This window comes from Hemitrygon akajei, chromosome 7 (assembly GCF_048418815.1).
Source record: "Hemitrygon akajei chromosome 7, sHemAka1.3, whole genome shotgun sequence".
Classification (NCBI taxonomy): Eukaryota; Metazoa; Chordata; class Chondrichthyes; order Myliobatiformes; family Dasyatidae; genus Hemitrygon; species Hemitrygon akajei.
Window position 1 is genome coordinate 90,857,526 of NC_133130.1, and position 18,887 is coordinate 90,876,412.

The 18,887-nt window shown below is 41.0% G+C and overlaps 1 protein-coding gene across 1 annotated transcript in view; it reads right to left on the minus strand.

The window, feature by feature from the left end:
• memo1 (mediator of cell motility 1) overlaps positions 1 to 18,887 on the minus strand; it is a 71,955-nt gene that overhangs the window by 43,099 nt on the left and 9,969 nt on the right. Inside the window, exons 2-3 of the mRNA XM_073051413.1 lie at positions 18,031 to 18,112; positions 10,604 to 10,672 (exon numbers count right to left, since the gene is read on the minus strand). Of these exons, the coding sequence (XP_072907514.1) occupies positions 10,604 to 10,672; positions 18,031 to 18,112 (151 nt within the window). The remainder of the gene's footprint in view (positions 1 to 10,603; positions 10,673 to 18,030; positions 18,113 to 18,887) is intronic.

Sequence of the window (18,887 nt, forward strand, 5' to 3'; positions counted from 1 at the left end):
GCGACAGACTGTGTTAAGTGACAACGGTTTCCTGAAGTACTCCCGAGCCCAGGTGGCTATAATTGTCACAGTAGCATGACGGTATCTTAGGCAGTGCCACCTGAGGGTTCGAAGATCACGCGCATTCAACAGTGGTTTCCGACCTTGCCCTTTACACACTGAGATGTCTCTGAATTCTCTGAATCTTTTCACATTATGTACTGTAGATGTTGAAAGACCTAAATTCTCTGCAATCTTGCGTTGGGAAATGTTCCTTTCGAACTGACTAACAATTCTCTCACGAATTTTGGCACAAAGGGGTGAGCCACGACCCATCCTTGCTTGCAAAGACTGAGCCTTTGATGGACGCTACTTTTATACCCAGTCATGATACCTCACCTGCTACCAATTAGCCTGCTTAATGTGGAGTCTTCCAAACTGGTGTTACTTGAATATTCTGTGCACTTTTCAATCTTATTTTAACTCTGTCCCAACTTTTGTTGAGTGTGTTGCAGCCATCAAATTCTAAATTTGTGTATATTTACAAAATACAATTAAGTTGATCAGTAAAACTATTGAAAATCTTTTCTTTGTACTTTTATCAGTTAAATAAAGGTTCACGTGAATTAACATATCACAGATTTTTGTTTTTATTGCATTTTGATAAATATCCCAACTTTTCTGGAAATGGGGTTTGTATATGTCACCATATAGAACTTAAACTTTCATTTTCTTGCAGGCGTACACAGAAAATCTAATAGAATCAATGAAAGATCTGTACCCAACAGGACAGACAACCAGTGTGTCAGAACTCAACACACTGCAAATACAAAAGAAAGGAAAAATAATAAATATCGAGAACATGAGAGGAAGAATCCTTGAAAGTGAGTCGTGAGAACAGTTTAGTGATAGGGTAAGTGAAGTTGAGTGAAGTTATATTCAAGAGCCTGATGGTTGAGGGGTCATAACTGTTCCTGAACCCGGTAGCGTGGGTCCTGAGGCTCCTGTACCTTCTTCCTGATGGCAGCAGTGAGAAGAGAGCATAACCCGGATGGTGGGGGTCTTTGATGGACACTGCTTTCCTGTGACAGCGCTCAATGCTGAGGAGGGCTTTACTCATGATGGATTGGACCATAACCACTACTTATTGTAGGATTTTCCGTTCAAGGGCACTAGTGTTTCCGTACCAGACTGTGATGCAACCAGTCAGTATACTCTCCATCACACATCTTTTGAAGTTTGTCAAAGTTTTAGATATCATGCCGAATCTTTGCAAATTTCTAAGGAAGTAGAGGCGCTATTGTTCTTTCTTCATAATGGCACTTATGTACTGGGCCCAGGACAGAGGAATTTAAAGTTGCTGACCCTCTCCTGCTCTGATCCCCTGATGAGGACTGGACCCTGGACCTCCGGTTTCCTCCTCCTGGAGTCAATAATCATCTTCTTGGTCTTGCTGACATTGAGTGAGAGGTTATTGTTGTGATACCTCTCATCCAGATTTTCAACCTCCCTCCTACATGCTGATTCATCACCACCTTTGATTCGGACAACAGCAGTGGCATCGTCAATAAACGTGAATATGGCATTAGAGCTGTGTTTAGCCACACAGTCATCAGTATAGAGTAGAGCAGGAGGCTAAGAACTCAGCATTGTGGTGCACGTGTGCTGATTGAGATTGTAGAGATACTTTTACCAATCTAAACTGACTGGGCACTGCAAGTGAGGAAATCGAGGATCCACTTGCACAAGGTGATATTAAGGCCAAGATCTAGAAGCTTATTGATTAGTTTTGAGGGGACGATTGTATTGAATGCTGAACTGAATTCGATAAAGCGCATTCTGATGCATGCATCTTTGCTGTACAGATGTCCTAAGGTTAACCGAAGAGCCAATGAGATGGCATCTGCTATGGACCTGTTGTGACAGTAGGCAAATTGGAGCGGAACCAAGTCACTTTTCAGGAGTTGATATGTTCTATCACCAACCTCTCATAGCACTTTATCACTGTGGATGTAAGTGCAACTGGATGATAGTCATTGAGGCAGATTACCATGTTCTTCTTAGGCCCTGGTATAATTGAAGCTTTCTTGAAGAAGGTGGGTACCTCAGACTAAACAATAAAAGTAACGGCAAACATTCCAACCAGTTGACCAGCACAGGTCTTTAGTACTGGGCCAGATGCTTTCCATATACTGAACCATAGGTTTTACAAATGGTTGGATAGGGAATTGTCTCTGTCCTGCTGCTGAAAACAAATCAATTTCAAATAGCAGCACCATCCAATTTCACCTTAATTCATACCTTCTCTTCGATTCTCTGACCATTCACTCTGTGAATGCAAACCTGCAATCAGCTTTAAATCCCTGAAATCAATTAACACATATCCTGACTGGTTAGGGTAGAACATCAAAAATTGTTTTCTGCAGAAGTTGATGATAATGTCAAGAGAAGGAGAAAACTGAAACAAAGGAAAGCAAATGAAAAGTAAAATAGCCTATCAGTCTTTCTTCTTTTATTCAGATGGTATGAAATGCTTGATGCAATGTACTGATGTTTAGCTCCCTGACAAGCTGCTCCACAGATCATCTTGTAAGCACTAAGTACCTATTTATGAAAACTGAAGGGACACTTTCTTTCTCACACACTACAATCAAGTGGCCTTTCATTAATGAACAATGAAGTTTCTTCTGCTGGAGTACTCATCAGAGAAATGTGCTGGCGAGGGACTATAGAATAGGAAGTTGTCACAAGGAAGTTGCATTAAAATTAAACAGTTATCAGAACAGTTACTGTTCAAGGAGTTTACAAGGACTGCACTTTCAATAGTTGCATAGGACAATCTAACAAAGAAATTAAAGGAAACACAGTAATACCTTGCAACAATTTGAAACTGGAGACAATGTTATACAGTACTACCTTGTAATGCTTTGAAGCAGTGTGATGCTCGGCTTCAACTGTTACAGTGCACTTCCTGACAATGCCAACTGAATCATGGGAACTTGGCTACTTTGCAGCCATTGTTCACTTTCTGTTATTATCTCCTAACTGACACCCATGATTGCTTTTTGTTACTCATAGGTAGCAAAAATGAACAAAGCACATTTCTCTACCTCGTTTTTTTCTTAATGTGGCTTTCATCGACATGACCAGTCAGTAGTCAGCTCCCCTCATTACCCTTGAACAACTGGTAAAGAGCCATTGCCTCCATCTGGAAATGGTACTTTCTGTGTTGTTACAAAATGCTCTGGGCTTTACAACCAATAATGATGAAGAAGCAACAATATATCATCAGGTTTGGGAAATGTGTGGTTTGTAGGGGAACCTGTACTTCTATGGGTCTGCTGTCCCATCTTCTTGGTGGTTGAGGTAGGTGGGTACTATTGAGGTACCTTTCCAATAGCAGTGCACCTTTGTACACAGTGCATACTCTGGTGGTGGAGTGGGATGAATGATTAAGGTGCTGGATAGGATAGTGGATGATGTTGAGCTTCTGGAGTGTAAGCAGACCAGTACTTATCCAGACAATTGCAGTGTATTCCACTGTCATCTGGACTTGTGATTGTGAGTAATTAATATCAGAGAACATAAACAATATACAACCTGAAATTCTTATTCTCCAGACATCCTCAAAACAGAAGAAAAAACCCCAAAGACTGACAGGAAAAAAAAGCAAGAACCCCAAAACCCCCTGCACCCTCTCCCACACATAAGCAACAGCAAGCAGCATCAACCTTCCCCCCCCCCCACTTACGCTAGAATTAACACCAGCATTCCCACCACCCACCATGCCAGCAACAAAAAAGCCCCAAAGAGAGTCCATGGTCTGCAGCCCATCAACAACTAACTGTTCACTCCAATATTTCAGCATCCCACAGGCACTCTCTCTCTCTCTCTAAGGGAGAGACAGATATCACTCCTTCCACAGCAAGAGGGGAGACAACAGTCGCTATTTTGATGTTACAGCCAGTCTGAAGCATTGTTTTTATTTCAAATTCTCCAACTCAAGAATCGGCAACAAGCTCTTCCCTCACCTTCAGATGAGTAAGCCACCCACTTCTGACCAGCTCTTGCAACCACAGTATTTATTTGGTTGAACCAGATGTTTCACATCAATTATGAGCTTGTCACTGACCTTTCCTCTCAAGATGTTGTATACAGGGTATTTAGTGATGGAAAAATTATTGCATATTACCTAATAAACATCTGTTTCCAATTTTGCTCAGCACAAAATGTGGCTTCTCTCTTATATACAAAAAACAATGCTTCCAAAAGTAGATTATTGACTTAAAACACTTCTAGTTAAATTCCTTTAAAAAGGGAGGAAGTTGAGCAATGAGAGGTCCCATCTCATTCTGTAATTAAGTAATGAACCAGCCTGTTTTTTATCATTCAAATGATTAAGTTATCTAATGATCAATTGTGTATCCTAGACAATGGGTTTATTTACTGAGTGATTAAACCAACTAGGTTAACCTCCTAGATTTGGATCACAGTGGTTTTACATTAGCATACAGAAAAAACGTTCCTCCCTGAGCTGTTCATCCAGTGACACTGGCTGAACGAGTTTGTGTGTAGCTACCTGGCTATGATGGGGTTCCATATAGCTGCAATGACTTTTTTTAGGCTCACACACAAATAAAGGGCAAGAAACCAAAACCATTGGATCGTATTGCACCTATGTCAAAGTCCAAGCAAATTTACTTTAAAGTACATATATGTCAACATATACTACCACCTTCATTTTCTTGCAGGCATTTACAGGAAAATAAAAAAAACAATAGAATTTAAGAAAAACTACAAAGACTGACAATCAATGTGTGAAAGAACACTAATTGTGCAAATAAAAGATACAGTGGATTCTAGTTAATTAGGACACATCAGGACCAATACATTTTGACCAATTATGCAGAAAAAGTTAAAAGGTATAAACAAGACAAGCTACTATTTAACTAAGTAATAATTTATGTATTTAAATAAAATATAGAACAAATTAGAACACTACCAATACTTTTACAGGACTGTAGCAGTTAGCAACGAGGAAATTCATCTGCCGTGTTCTTTTGATTGACTGTAAATGAACAAAATCAGTGCAGGCGCCTAGTGCAGATAATGGACTGCCTTCATACAATGCTTTAGACAATTGCAATCTGCAAATCTTCATTTTCATTGTAATATACTAAGACACCTTCAAATTCTTTGCAATTCCTAACTTGTTGAAGTAGTGAAATCCTTTCATTTTCACTCCCAGCTGTTTCTAGCATCTCCAAGACTGAATGCTTGAAACTGCAGTGAGCAAAACGGTTCCAAGTTGTCCTTTTGCTTATTTCTCGCCAACTACCAGTGACAAAAATCACTACTTTTTGAACTCAAACACAAACAACTGATGCTATTTAAAAATTGATTGCTCTAAGCACAGTGTAGGGTCTAACGGCCACACTAATGCATCTGACTAGGGTCAGTCACAAACCGTTCAACAACAGTCTCCTGACCTATTTAAGCGGCATAGTCTCCCAAATAAATGAAGGGAATCCCAGCTATTTTCTCTATTTACTTTTTTTTGTTCTTTAAGAGTTGTCACAAATGAATGGCTGTCCTGATAATCTTTAACCCAATTAACTGCAATCCACTGTAGTTGCAGAAGCCTTGAAAGTGAGTCATTTGGTTGTGGTATCAGTTCAGCATTAAGGTGAATAAGTTATCCACGCTGGCTCAGGCTCTTGATGGTTGTAGGGTAATAAATTTTCCTGAACCTGGTGGCATGGGACCTAAGGTTCCTGCCCAAAGGGAGTAGTGAGAAGAGAATATGAATCACCTCACTGCTTTCCTGTGGCAGCATTCTGTGGTGGGGAGGACTTGTCTGCGATGGACTAGGCTGTATCCACCACTTTCTGCAGCCTTTTTTGTCAACAGTTCAGGGAGATGGATGGAGGTTGGCTGGGAAGGGAGGACACTATGGGAGGAGATCAGCTGGAAGGAACAGGGGATGGACAAGGACAGGTGGGAGGGGGTGACAAGGGCAGCTGGGAAGACTGGAGGGCAGGAAGAAGGGAGGGAATGGGAGGAAAGAATGGAGAGGATGAGGAAAAATGGTATGCAGATGGACAGTAACAGATTTTCGGTTGTGAACTACTTTACTATGTAATGACTAATACAAAGAAATGAAATTATATACTGCTCATGAGTCAACTTAGCTTTTTACAATAGAGTGAGCTCAATTCCACTTTGTCAGCTACTACAGCTCCATCATTTCAATCCGAATTCCCTGTCTTTTTCCAAATCACGTTATACTCTCACAAGACAATTTTCTGAATTAATTTTAAATCAGTATTTTCTAATTACAGAATAGTTCTCTTATTCTGAATATTTCACAAGTAAGAGAAGTTTATTCTCCTTGTATTCTAACAATTCCCAATATTGCCTTTGACATATCAAATAGATCATTCCTTGTCCTCCTCAGCTTTGAGGAATATAACCCAGGTTCTCTCTATTAACAGCAAAGTCCATTAATCATAGCAGTTACAACTCAATCCCCCAAGCCCAACATCTCCTTCCTATTGTAAACACTCTTAGAGTTGTACTCTGTATAAATTGATAACAAATGTATTTTGAATGCTCAAAACAGAATACTACAATCAAGGAGTTGTATGGAACATGCCGCAACACTCTTGAATACTGCATTCCATTTTCTGTATTCTTACAACAAAGCCTGTTAAATTTAAACCCGCCATCACATTAGCTTTCTGACTTAAGCTACATTGAAATGATTCTGGTACATAAATCCCTAAATCATCTAAAACCACTCTCTTCCTCATAATAGTCATCCATTTCAGTTTGGACAATTTCCATCTGATGCTCTTTTCAAACTCTCACATATACTCTGGCACTGCTTAACCCTCAACCTCTTTCTGTCACAGTATACTGCCAGGTTCTGCAGCAAACTTGCACATGATCTATTTGTATTTATGATTTTTGGGATGTAAGCATTGGTGTGAATGGCAACATAGAAGGTGGTGGAGACCCATCTACCTGGATCTCTGTATCTGTTACACTTTATTCTGCATTGTTCTCACTTTTACCTCGTATACCTCAATGCATGTGTAAAGATCCGATCCGTATGAAGAGTTTGCAAGGCAAGCTTTTCACTGTATTTTGGTACATATGACAATAAGAAACCAATTCCAATTTGTTACTGAAGTCCTTCTAGAGTAGACACTGTCATTCTGATGGAGAGGATTTACAAAGATGAGAAGAGAACTGTGAAAATGGTTCCAAGTCAAGGTGGTATTTGACTTGGTGAGGAAGCTATATGTGACAGCTCCCATGCACCTGCTACCCTGTCCTTCTGCTCCATTCATTGCAGGGCACCTCCAAGCTGCTCTTGGTCCACAGTACTCACAGAGCTGGTTTCTGGTCAGTGGTGACTCCAGGGTGATAAGGACTCGGCAATTATAATACTACTGAATGCCTAAGCAGGTGGCTAGAGATAGTCACTGTCTGACAAGCATTGTTTGTCACTTACTAGCTTGTGCCTGAGTATTATTTAGGTCTTGCTGTGTTTGTAGAGCACTTCATTTTCTGAAGAGTTGCAAATGGAACTGAACACTGTGCAAGCAACAAACTTCCTCACAGTTGACCCTATAACTGGAGGAAAAACGACCTGTGTAGTTTTAATGCACTGCTTCCCTTGTCCTATTCCACTGCAAATTTCAGATACAGAAATGTCACCCCCTTTCAATTTAACTCTCAATGATTTATTAGTCATGACACACGTTTGCATCTGACTTATGATTTTTAACCTTGCCCAGTAATCACTTCACAGAACTTCAAGAAAATGTCTTCTGAAATGCACAGAAAATCCAATAATCCCTCAACCCATCAAATCTGCCATTCCATTGAAATGTTAGAAAATAGCCAGTCTTTAATTTAAAAAAATCATCTCTATTCCTCATTCCAGTACAATGAGAACTTACTTTCTCACCAGCTGCAACGAGTACTTTCCTGTCTGTTTTCAAAGTCATTATGTCTTTTATATTGGGTCTGTTGTGCTTCTATCCTTCATCATTCTCTCCCTGTACATAAACTCCATTTTGTATTCACAGTCATGCCCTTGAATGCAATCTCAAATGGCCTTACTATACCCCTCTTTTCAAAGCTGTATAGGATCACATTTGATCACCTCCTTGTACCGCTCTCCTCTCACTTACCTCAATGCTATTCCCACTTTCTGGTGTGTTCACCACTTGACAATTCCCTCTGATCTGTACGTTCAAAGCATTAATCTTGAGTCTTTGACCCAATAGTCACAACCTGCTGCAATTGTACAGGGTCTTGACCATTGTGTACAATTTTGGTTACTTCAGAGAAGAAAGGCTATTATTTGCAACCAATGTTACCATCTGATTCTTGGTAAGGTAACAGCGTTGCATGAAGAAAGACTAGGTTGACTGGGCCTAGCAACACCCACAAAATGCTGGAGGAACTCAGCAGACCAGGCAGCATCTATGGAAAAAAGTACAGTTGATGTTTCGGCCCGAAACCCTTCAGCAGGACTGAAGAGAAAAGGCTGAGGAGTAGATTTGAAAGTTGGGAGGAGGCGAGAGAGAAATGTCAGGCGATAGCTGAAACTTGAGGGGAAGTGATAAAGCAAAGAGCTAGGAAGTTGATTGGTGAAAGAGTCAGAAGGCCATGAAAGAAAGAAGGGTGGGGGGGGGGGGGGGAAGTAGGGAGGAGCACCAGAGGGAGGCAATGGACAGAAAAGGTGATAAAATGAGAGAGCGACAAGGTGAAGGGAAATGGTGAAGGGGCGTGGGAGGTGGAGGCATTACTGGAAGTTTAAGAAAACAATGTTCATGCCATCAGGTTGGAGGCTACCTAAACGGAATATAAGGTGTTGTTCCTCCAACCTAAGTGTGGTCTTTTCACAACTGTGGAGGATTGACGTATCAGAATGGGAATGGGAAGTGGAATTAAAATGGGTGGCCACAGGGAGATCATGCTTGTTCTGGCAGATGGAGCATAGGTGCTCCACGAAGTAGTTTCCCAATCTACGTCAGGCCTCACTGAGGCCACACCAGGAGCACCAAAAATAGTGTATGACCCCAACAGACTCACAAGTGAAGTGTCACCTCACCTGGAAGGATTGTTTGGGGCCCTAAATGGTAGTGAGGGAGGAAGCGTAGGGGCAGATGTAGCACTTGTTCCGCTTGCAAGGGTAAGTGCCAGGAGGAAGATCAGTGGGGAGGGGCAAATGGACAAGGGAGTCATGTAAGGAGCGATCCCTGTAGAAAGCAGAAAGTGTGGAGTCTATATAGTTTAGAAGAAGAACAGGAAATTACATTAAAGTGTACAACATTCTGAAGCACCTTGACAGGATGGGTGTAGGGAGGATGATTCTGTTGACTGGCGGTTCAAGAATCAACAGTCAGTGTCAGGATACAGGATAAAATACTTATGACAGAGATGAGGAGAAATTTCTTCACTCATAGGGTGGAATTCGCTGAAGGCTGTGGGGTCCAAATCATTGAATAAAATGGCAGAACAAGCTTCCTCTGTTTTTTCACTCTTATTGTTCTCACCAGTCTTATTTCTTTTTAATGCTATTCATTGCAGAACTGTGACAGTGTGGTGACCATATCAAGTGATTTTTGTGCTTTTTTTCCTAAAGTCAACTTTGTTCTCTAGGTCTGTACAAATGGAACTGGTTCATTACCCAGGGATGGCTTGTAAGACCATGACTCTCTGTCAACTGGTGTGCACAGCCTCAGCTCCACATAAACTCCAAGTGGTGTAGATGAACATGCATAATAGATAACCAGATTCTGCAAAACCTGATTTGAAGACCAACATAATTTGGCCTACTTTCATCAACACAACAGATTTTGCAGATGCTGGAAGTCTTGAGCAATACACACAAAATTCTGGAGGAACTCAGCAAGTGAGGCAGTATCTATGGAGAGGAATAAGTCAACATTTCAGGCTGAGACCCTTCATCAGGACTGTGTCATAGGTGGTGGTCTGAAATCAGACTGTTTATTTCCCTCCACAGGTGCTGCCTGACCTGCTAAGTTCCTTTACCATTTTGTGTGTGTTGTTCACCCTAACTTCATCTGTGTTTTTTCTCTAAAATGTTTCTCAACTATATCTATCACCTTCAAAAGCGGCGAGAGCATTTTTTTGTGTTAAATAGTACAAACTTAACAGATATCCTCACTCTTCCTAGCAATATAAAACTTTCGGTATTTTTTTAAATCTGCCCAGTTCACCAATCTGTTCTTCCTGAAGTTCATCACAGGTATCCTTTTTGTTTCCAACATTTTTGAGCTCAGTATTGCCTAGAACCTTTGATGTATACCCTCTCTGCTCAAGTCCAGGGCATTCAATTGTAACAAAGAGTTTAGTGGTTTTAATAAATACCACAATATGTTATATACAAATCTGAAAATAATAGTTTAAGTTTCCTAAATACAATATCACTGCCTTAGGTTCCAATTTTTGTTGATGTCTTTTATCAGGTAATTGATGTAACTGTTTTCATCTCCAATTCTATTCAGTTGTTCCTTCAAGGTTTGAATTGCTTAAGGCAACGTCTGCCAGAGGAGTAAGTCCAGTTTTGAGATTCACTTACGTGATGGATGGGTCCACTTGTTTATAAGCGTGAGCAGCACAAGATCCACAGTATGTGTACCCTGCATGACTGTGAAGACAAAAGCAGAAGAGTTTTGCATGAGCCCAGATCGGAACAAAACATCCACGGGCAGCACAAGCTCTTGCTCCAGAGCATGGTAGGACATGGTCTTCAGCCAGCAGACTAATGAAGGGCCGAGTTCCAACTCAACAGAGCATGGGAGGGAGGAATCAGGAGGAAGCTCACTGGGGGCACATCAGCAGAAATTACAGAACCACATTAAAGACATCAGGTCAGCTGCCGACTGTTTTGGATGGAGAGAGAACTGATTGGAAATTAAATGTAAAAGAAAATCCTCAGGAATAGCTTTAAAATACATTTTCACAAGCTTACCTCGCATGAGTGAGGAACATCTGGGCAATGAGGTTTCGGAAAACCTCAGAAAGTTATCAATAGAAAATTCCCACCTTTGCACTTTTCTGCAGAAATGGACAGAGATGTTCCCTAGGGTGGCTTACTTAAAGCTCCAGGCAACGGCCTTTCTCACTCAACAAGAAGATTACAGTATTTTTATGGCCAGCTCTGTTATGGAATTACTTCTGTGACCTAACACTGCACCTTGCCGGCACAGGCATCTTTCACCTCCTTGCTGTATGGATCTGATTCACCTCAGCAGAGTAACGGATCTTTCAAGAACAAGTAATGAAAAGCAAGCAAGTTTTAAAGTGCACTTTATGTGACAAACAGATGTTAGGAAATAAATCACACCACATGCAGGATTAATTAAAAGCTTGACACATCTAGTCTAGTATCAACTTAGAACTGCACACTTTGGCATTATACATGAAGCAACGAAAAGGAAATCCTGAAGTCATAATATTATTCCAGAATTCTGAATGCTACAAAATCTAATGGGACAGTGAGAAAGCATTTTGAACAGCGTGACTGTTGGCAACACTGAAGAAAAATAAATAGATTTAGGCACATTGCTCTTAGAGGAATCGATTTCCAAAATGGAACAAATGTTGACCATGATAAAGATCATTGAAAAAAGGCATTTAGTGGGGAAGTCTGTTTTCACTTATAGTTGTATAGAATGAAAGTATGTTTTGTGAAATTGACTGTTCTATTTCTTATAAATTACTATGATTGCACATGGCATAGTTAGATGGAATGTAACATAAAGATTTTTACTCCTCATGTATGTGAAGGATGTATGAAATAAAGTCAATTCAATTCAATTCCTTGAGAGTTGACTGCTTACAGGCAGGAACAGAACAAAGAAACTAATAGAACTCATTAAAAAAGACCGTCAAATACCCAATGTTAAAAAAAACCCCAAATTATACAAACAACAAAACGTAAGCAAATAACATTCTGAACTAAAGTTCATGAAAATGAATTCAGAGCCACAAAGCCAGTCATCACTGCAGCAGGTCCAGAAGCCCATTAGTTCAGGCCACAGCCTCCGTTCAGAGCAAAGACAAGTCAACCTCATCAAGCAGCAAACTGAACATTGGCCCTTCTCTCACCTCTGGCCCCGACACCCTGACCATTTCAATCCAAACCTTGGCCAGTTCCTTGCTCTTGGACCCAGGCCCTGCCATTTCGATACGTACTCAGGCCTGGACCCTGGTACCTGACCTTTCCGATCTGACTGGGCACTTAAATTAGTCAAACATTGGCTCGTTCTTCGCTCTCAGGCCTGGACCACACCGCCTCAACTCTGCCCCACCTCAGATCTGCTACTTCAAATCGGTTTCAAGTCCATTCCAGCAATGGCTAAACATTGGCTTGTTCCTTGCTCTTGGGCTCTGGCACGCCATCTCGATTCAGCCCGTACACACCACACCATTACTGTCCTGCACCTTCAAGACTTTAGTTCACACTGCAAAAACACCAGGTTTTACAGGAGGTTCAAAAGCTCCACTCCAAAAAGGGAAGTTACAGGCTACTGATTGCAGAGATCATTTTCCAGAGAAAGTGTGATTAATCAATTAGTAGTTTTGTTTGCTGCCAGTAAAGTGCTGCTGGGATTCATCTTAAACTGGAACACAATACGAAAAACACACAAGAAATATAAATACGTAACATAGCTTAAATAGATAGATTGATTGTATGTCCATAAAGTGACGCTAGGCACAAAAGTGTCTGTACATAAAGTGACTGATAGGAAATGATAAAGTAGTGGTGGTTGGGAGTGTACAGGGGTGGGTTGGTGGGTAGAAGAGTTGATCAGCCTTACTGCTTGGGGAGGTAACTGGTTCTGAGTCTGATGGTCCTGGACTGGATCCAAGTAGCCTCCTAACTGATGGGAGTGAGATTGGGGTCGAAGAAGCAATTGCATTTCCAGGACATTCCTTTTTTGTCCAGAAAGCCATTTGGATGGAAAGATAATACAGTAGATTTGGGTTAATTGGGTCACATCGGGACCAGTACATTTTGGCCCAATTAAGCGGCTACCCCAAGTAGCCAATGTTTAATAGAAATAATTTAAAATGTATTAAAAAAAAGACAAATTACCATTTAATTAAGTAACAAATTATGAATTTTAAATGAAATAAAGAACAAATGAGAACACTACCAATACTACCACAGCACTATGAAACTGTGTATTAGTTCCTAATAGTTATTGACGGAGAAATTTGCCCAATGTACACTGCCGTGTTCTTTTAATTGACTGCAAATGAACAAAATCAGCACAGACTCCCAGTGCAGATAATGGACTGCCTTCATACAATGCTTTAAATCCTCCAAATCTTCATTATCATTATAACATTCAAAATGACTGCTGATACCTTCAAATTCTTTGTAGTTTCTAACTTGTTGCTGTAGTGAAATTGTTTTATTTTCACTCTTGGCCATTTCTGGAAATGAATTGAATTAACTTTATTTCTTACATCCTTCACATAGATGAGGAGTAAAAATCTTTATGTTACGTCTCCGTCTAAATGTGCAATGTGCAATCAAAGTAATTTATAATAAATAGAACAGTCAATGTAACATAGAAATACATTCAAATCAGCATGAATTAATCAGTCTGATGGCCTGGCGGAAGCTGTCCCGGAGCCTGTTGGTCCTGGCTTTTATGCTGCGGTACCGTTTCCCAGATGGTAGCAGCTGGAATAGATTGTGGTTGGGGTGACTAGGGTCCCCAGTGATCCTTTGGGCCGTTTTCTCACACCCATTTTTGTAAATGTCCTGAATCTTGGGAAGTTCACAACTACAAATTCAGTGGGATGTCCGCACCACTCTCTGCAGAGTCTTGCAATTAAGAGAGGTACAGTTCCTATACCAGGCAGTGATGCAGCCAATCAGGATGCTCTCAATTATGCATGCCCTGTAGAAAGTTATTTGGAGTTGGGGGCCCATACCAAGCTGCATCAAACGTCTGAGGTGAAAGGGGCACTGTTGTGCTTTTTTCACCACACAGCTAGTGTGTACAGTCTATGAGAGGTCCTCAGTGATGTGGATGCCGAGGAACTTAAAGCTATTTACCCTCTCAATCCTAGATCCATTGATGTCATTAAGGGTCAGCCTGTCTCCATTCCTCCTGTAATCCACAACCCATTCCTTTGTTTTTGCGACATTGAGGGAGAGATTGTTTTCTTGACACCACTGCGTCAGAGAGATGACTTCTTCCCTATAGGCCACCTCGTTATTGTTTGAGATTAGGCCAATCAATGTAGTGTCGTCAGCAAATTTAATTAGCAGATTAGAGCTGTGAGTGGGACACAGTCATGGATATACAGGGAGTAAAGGAGGGGACTTAGTACACAGCCCTGAGGGGCTCCTTTGTTGAAAGTCAGAGGGTTGGAGGTGAGGAAGCCCACTCTTACCACAAGCCGGCAATCTGACAGGAAGCCCAGGCTGCTGCTGCACGAGGCAGGGTCAAGGTCAAGGTCTCTGAGCTTCCTGTATCCCCCAATGCTTGAAACTAGTGAGCAAAACAGTTCTGAATTGTCTTAGTGCTTATTTCTCGCCAACTGTCAGTGACAAAAGTCACTGCTTTTTGAACACAAACCCGCACAACTGATGCTACTTAGAAACTGTTCACTCTAAGGACTGCGTAGTGTCTAACAAGACTGGTGCTACATAGAAACTGTTGGCAATAGTCTCCTGTCCCAATTAAGTGGCATAGTGTGCCAAATAACCAAAGGGAATCCTGGCTATTTTCTGCCCTGATTAACCAATGGTCCAATTAACCAGAATCCTCTGTATATTCCTTAAATTTTGCTCATTCTGAGCCATCATTTATTTCCCCTTTCTGCTTACTACCAAAGTGAAAATGCTGGTTTGTTGAAGGTGGGCCTACAGAAGTGTTAGGAAGCTTCAAGGTGTTGATGGGTGAATGATGAGACAGATCCAAAATCAGTGAGCACATGAACTGGAAGGAACACTGCAAGAGATTGTATATTCATGCTATGTCCTTTGAGGTGGTGGAAGTTGAATTTTTGGAGGAGAAACGTTTGAAGGGTCAATGGAATTATGCTATCCATTACTTCCAGTTGTACCACTGGATCGTCAACATTTCACTGCGGTCTAACAAATGGTGTGAGTGACTGTCTTGGACACTTATTTTGTAATCGTAAGAACCAATTGGCCATGGATCATACAGAACACTGCAAGTCTGGTTCAGTGGAGAGACCAACGGAGGGGGAGCTGCATGGCCATGCTTGTAATGTAGACCAGGTCCTCGAGCCCCAGGGTTGGCTGTTGCATCTGCCAAGGGAGGAGACGACGGAGGCAGGGTGGCTCTGCGTCCATGCTGAGTTGGGGGCTGGCCCCTGCTATCAGTGCTGCCCTCCAGTGTTCACTCAGTGGAATACAAGCTAGACTGTGTTTGCCTGCGGGCTTTTTCTTCCATGCATCATCAATCTACAAGGCATGACACTCAGGCACATGGGCTAATTATTGTTATTTTGTGTATGGTTACTGCTATTATAATTATATGTGCCTTGTGCTATGTATGACTGTTGGTACTGTGCTTTGCACCTTGGTACAGAGGAATGCTGCTTTGTTTGTCTGTAACAAGGATATTCATGCATGGTTGAATGACAATTAAACTTGAACTTGGACTTAATTTTTATGAAGATGCTAATTGAGCATTAGTCAAAAAACAGACCCTATACAGTGCACCACTGTCAAAACAAGATTCTCTCTCAGATGTGAATATAATCCAGTAAACATTTCTGGATATTTAACACCACGATAGAGCATAGAACAGTACAGCACAGGGTAGACCCTTCGTCACTTTGTCTGCACCGACCATGTTGACAAATTAAACTAAATCAATGCAAAATCAGTTTGTACCATCTTTATTCACAAACACTATCATCCCCTTCCTGCAGCACTCTGAGTAGTTTTGAAAAAGAGAACGTGAATAATGGAAAACACATTGCATTACTGTGGACAATTTGTAAATATTTTAAACTCAACTAAAATATTTTACGTTAACCAGGGATAGTTAAAGCTGTAGTTTTACTTGACTGAAAAATGAGACTAACACATAAAGATCTAAATCACATCAAAGAATAAAGTTGCCTTTATAAAATAACTTACAAAGCAGTTTCCAACCAATTAAATATGTAACAAGGGTAGTCATTATTCTAAGGTCAGATAAGAGTCATCCAATTTGCACAGAACAATGCCCCAAAAACAGCGATGAAATGTATCTATTTAGGGCTTTTAGTATGAGAGATAAATTCAGTCAGAACACTGGATAAACTCGTTCCTTTTTGAATGCCTAGCCAAGAAGAAATCTGGGATCTTGGTTTAATGCCTCTTCTGGATAATACTGAACCAGATTGTTAGTCTGGATTATCTGTGCAATTTGTAAAGTCAGAGGCAAAAATCCTAACACTTAACCAAGACAATCATAACAAATGAAACAAAGCCTTGCTTAAAAAACAAAGCATTAATCAAATGAAAGCGAAGGCTCATAGTTCAAGCTCGAATCATTAATAATTAATCATTAATAATCAATATCACCAAGACCAAGGAGATGGTGGTGGACTTTAGGAGATCTAGGCCTCATATGGAGCCAGTGATCATTAATGGAGAATGTGTGGAGCAGGTTAAGACCTACAAGTATCTGGGAGTACAGTTAGACGAGAAGCTAGACTGGACTGCCAACACAGATGCCTTGTGCAGGAAGGCACAGAGTCGACTGTACTTCCTTAGAAGGTTGGCGTCATTCAATGTTTGTAGTGAGATGCTGAAGATGTTCTATAGGTCAGTTGTGGAGAGTGCCCTCTTCTTTGTGGTGGCGTGTTGGGGAGGCAGCATTAAGAAGAGGGACGCCTCACGTCTTAATAAGCTGGTAAGGAAGGCGGGCTCTGTCGTGGGCAAAGTACTGGAGAGTATAACATCGGTAGCAGAGCGAAGGGCGCTGAGTAGGCTACGGTCAATTATGGAAAACCTTGAACATCCTCTACATAGCACCATCCAGAGACAGAGAAGCAGTTTCAGCGACAGGTTGCTATCGATGCAATGCTCCTCAGACAGGATGAAGAGGTCAATACTCCCCAATGCCATTCAGCTTTACAATTCAACCGCCAGGAGTAAGATATGTTAAAGTGCCGGGGTTAGGACTCAATGTATTTAAGTAAACTACTTAAGAACTTTTTAAAAGCTATTATTAATGCTTTTTGAGAGAGTGATTTTAGATGCATATCATATTTTTACTGAGTTAAGTATTGTATGTAATTAGTTTTGCTACAATAAGTGTATGGGACATTGGAAAAAATGTTGAATTTCCCCATGGGGATGAATAAAGTATCTATCTATCTATCTATCTATGAAGATAAAGATATGGAATTAAGACGTGAAGGTAAAAGCAAATTGTCAGTTTAACCACAAGGAAGTACTCTTGCCTCAGTCAAAAGATTAAACTTTCATGTCGTGCCCCTAAGACAAACGGAAACTACTGATCTTGTGTTAAGTGGGTGTTGCATTGACAGTGATGGCACCCTTGGAGCGAGAGGAGAGATCTGCCTGTATGGATGAATGCAAGCATTTCTAAAGCAATGCTCAAAGGTGAGCACACAAGAAAGATTGTAGATGCTGGAAATCTGGAGCAAAATACTGGAGGAACTCAGCAGGTCAGGCAGTACCTATGGAGGGAAATGAACCATATCAGGCCAAGATATTTTCTGATATTCAAAGGTGGGTTCCTCCTGAACAGCTCTCCTCCTAGTCAACACCACACAAACTGGTGTCATCCTGGTAGAGTTTCACTCAAACTTCAAAAAGAATGGGGTGATGCTCTCTGGGATTCCCAAGGGATGCAAAAGGATGCTATTGGAATGCAGGCTCTTTTTAAATACAGCCAAGGCACTAAAGTCACACAAAATTTATCAACATGAACATGGAAGTTAACTGAAAAGTAGTCACGGAGCAATAAATTGGTTTAACTGAGGACTTACGGTGCAATGATAGCTCTAGCCGGTCTCCCAGTGGATTGTGCCTGGGCAAGCCAGCTTTCTAATTGTGCGTTGAGTTGAGGTCCTAAAAACAGAGAGAGGAATATAAAATTTACTTCTTTTTTCCCCAACACAGATTTTGATGTCACATTTCAGCATGGTAACAGGCCCTTCTGGCCCAGTGAGGCTTACCCCTCCAAACCACTTTGCCTCTACCTACTTGACCCACAGTATTGTGCAAAAGTGTTAGGCACACATATGTAGGTAGGGTGCTTAAAATTTTTGCACAGGACTGTAGTCATTTTATGTACTGTACTGTCATTTTACTGTACTGCTGCCGCAAAAAAAAATCATTATGTATGTGAGTTATGATAAACCTGATTCTGATTCAGGTCTCTACTGTGGACTGAGAGTGGGAAGGGGGCAGGGAGAGGGGAGGGAATTGTAAATCTTGACGTGTTTGCAGGTCAAGGTGGGAAGGATGACAAGGGATGACATTTTAAATCTAGACATTCCTCACTGTAAATTACTGTCAGCCAGCCAGTAAAGAGTTGGAAATAATCTTGTGAGAGTTAGGATACAGGCAGCAGAGTTTTGAGTTGTGCCTCTGAAAAGGCCTTTGCAATCTAGTGTATTAAAGAGATATGGTATTTGAATGTCATCAGTTTGTGAGTTCTATTAAATGAAGCTAAAATTCCTATCACTGGACCACACACTGTCCATTGACAGCCTGACCCTATTCCCTCATAAAAACCATGATGCCAAGGAACAAAAAATGCTTTTATCTTTGCATTTAATCTGGTACATGGACAAGAGGATTGGAAGGGATTAAGATATTGTATTTCAAATAGTATATTACA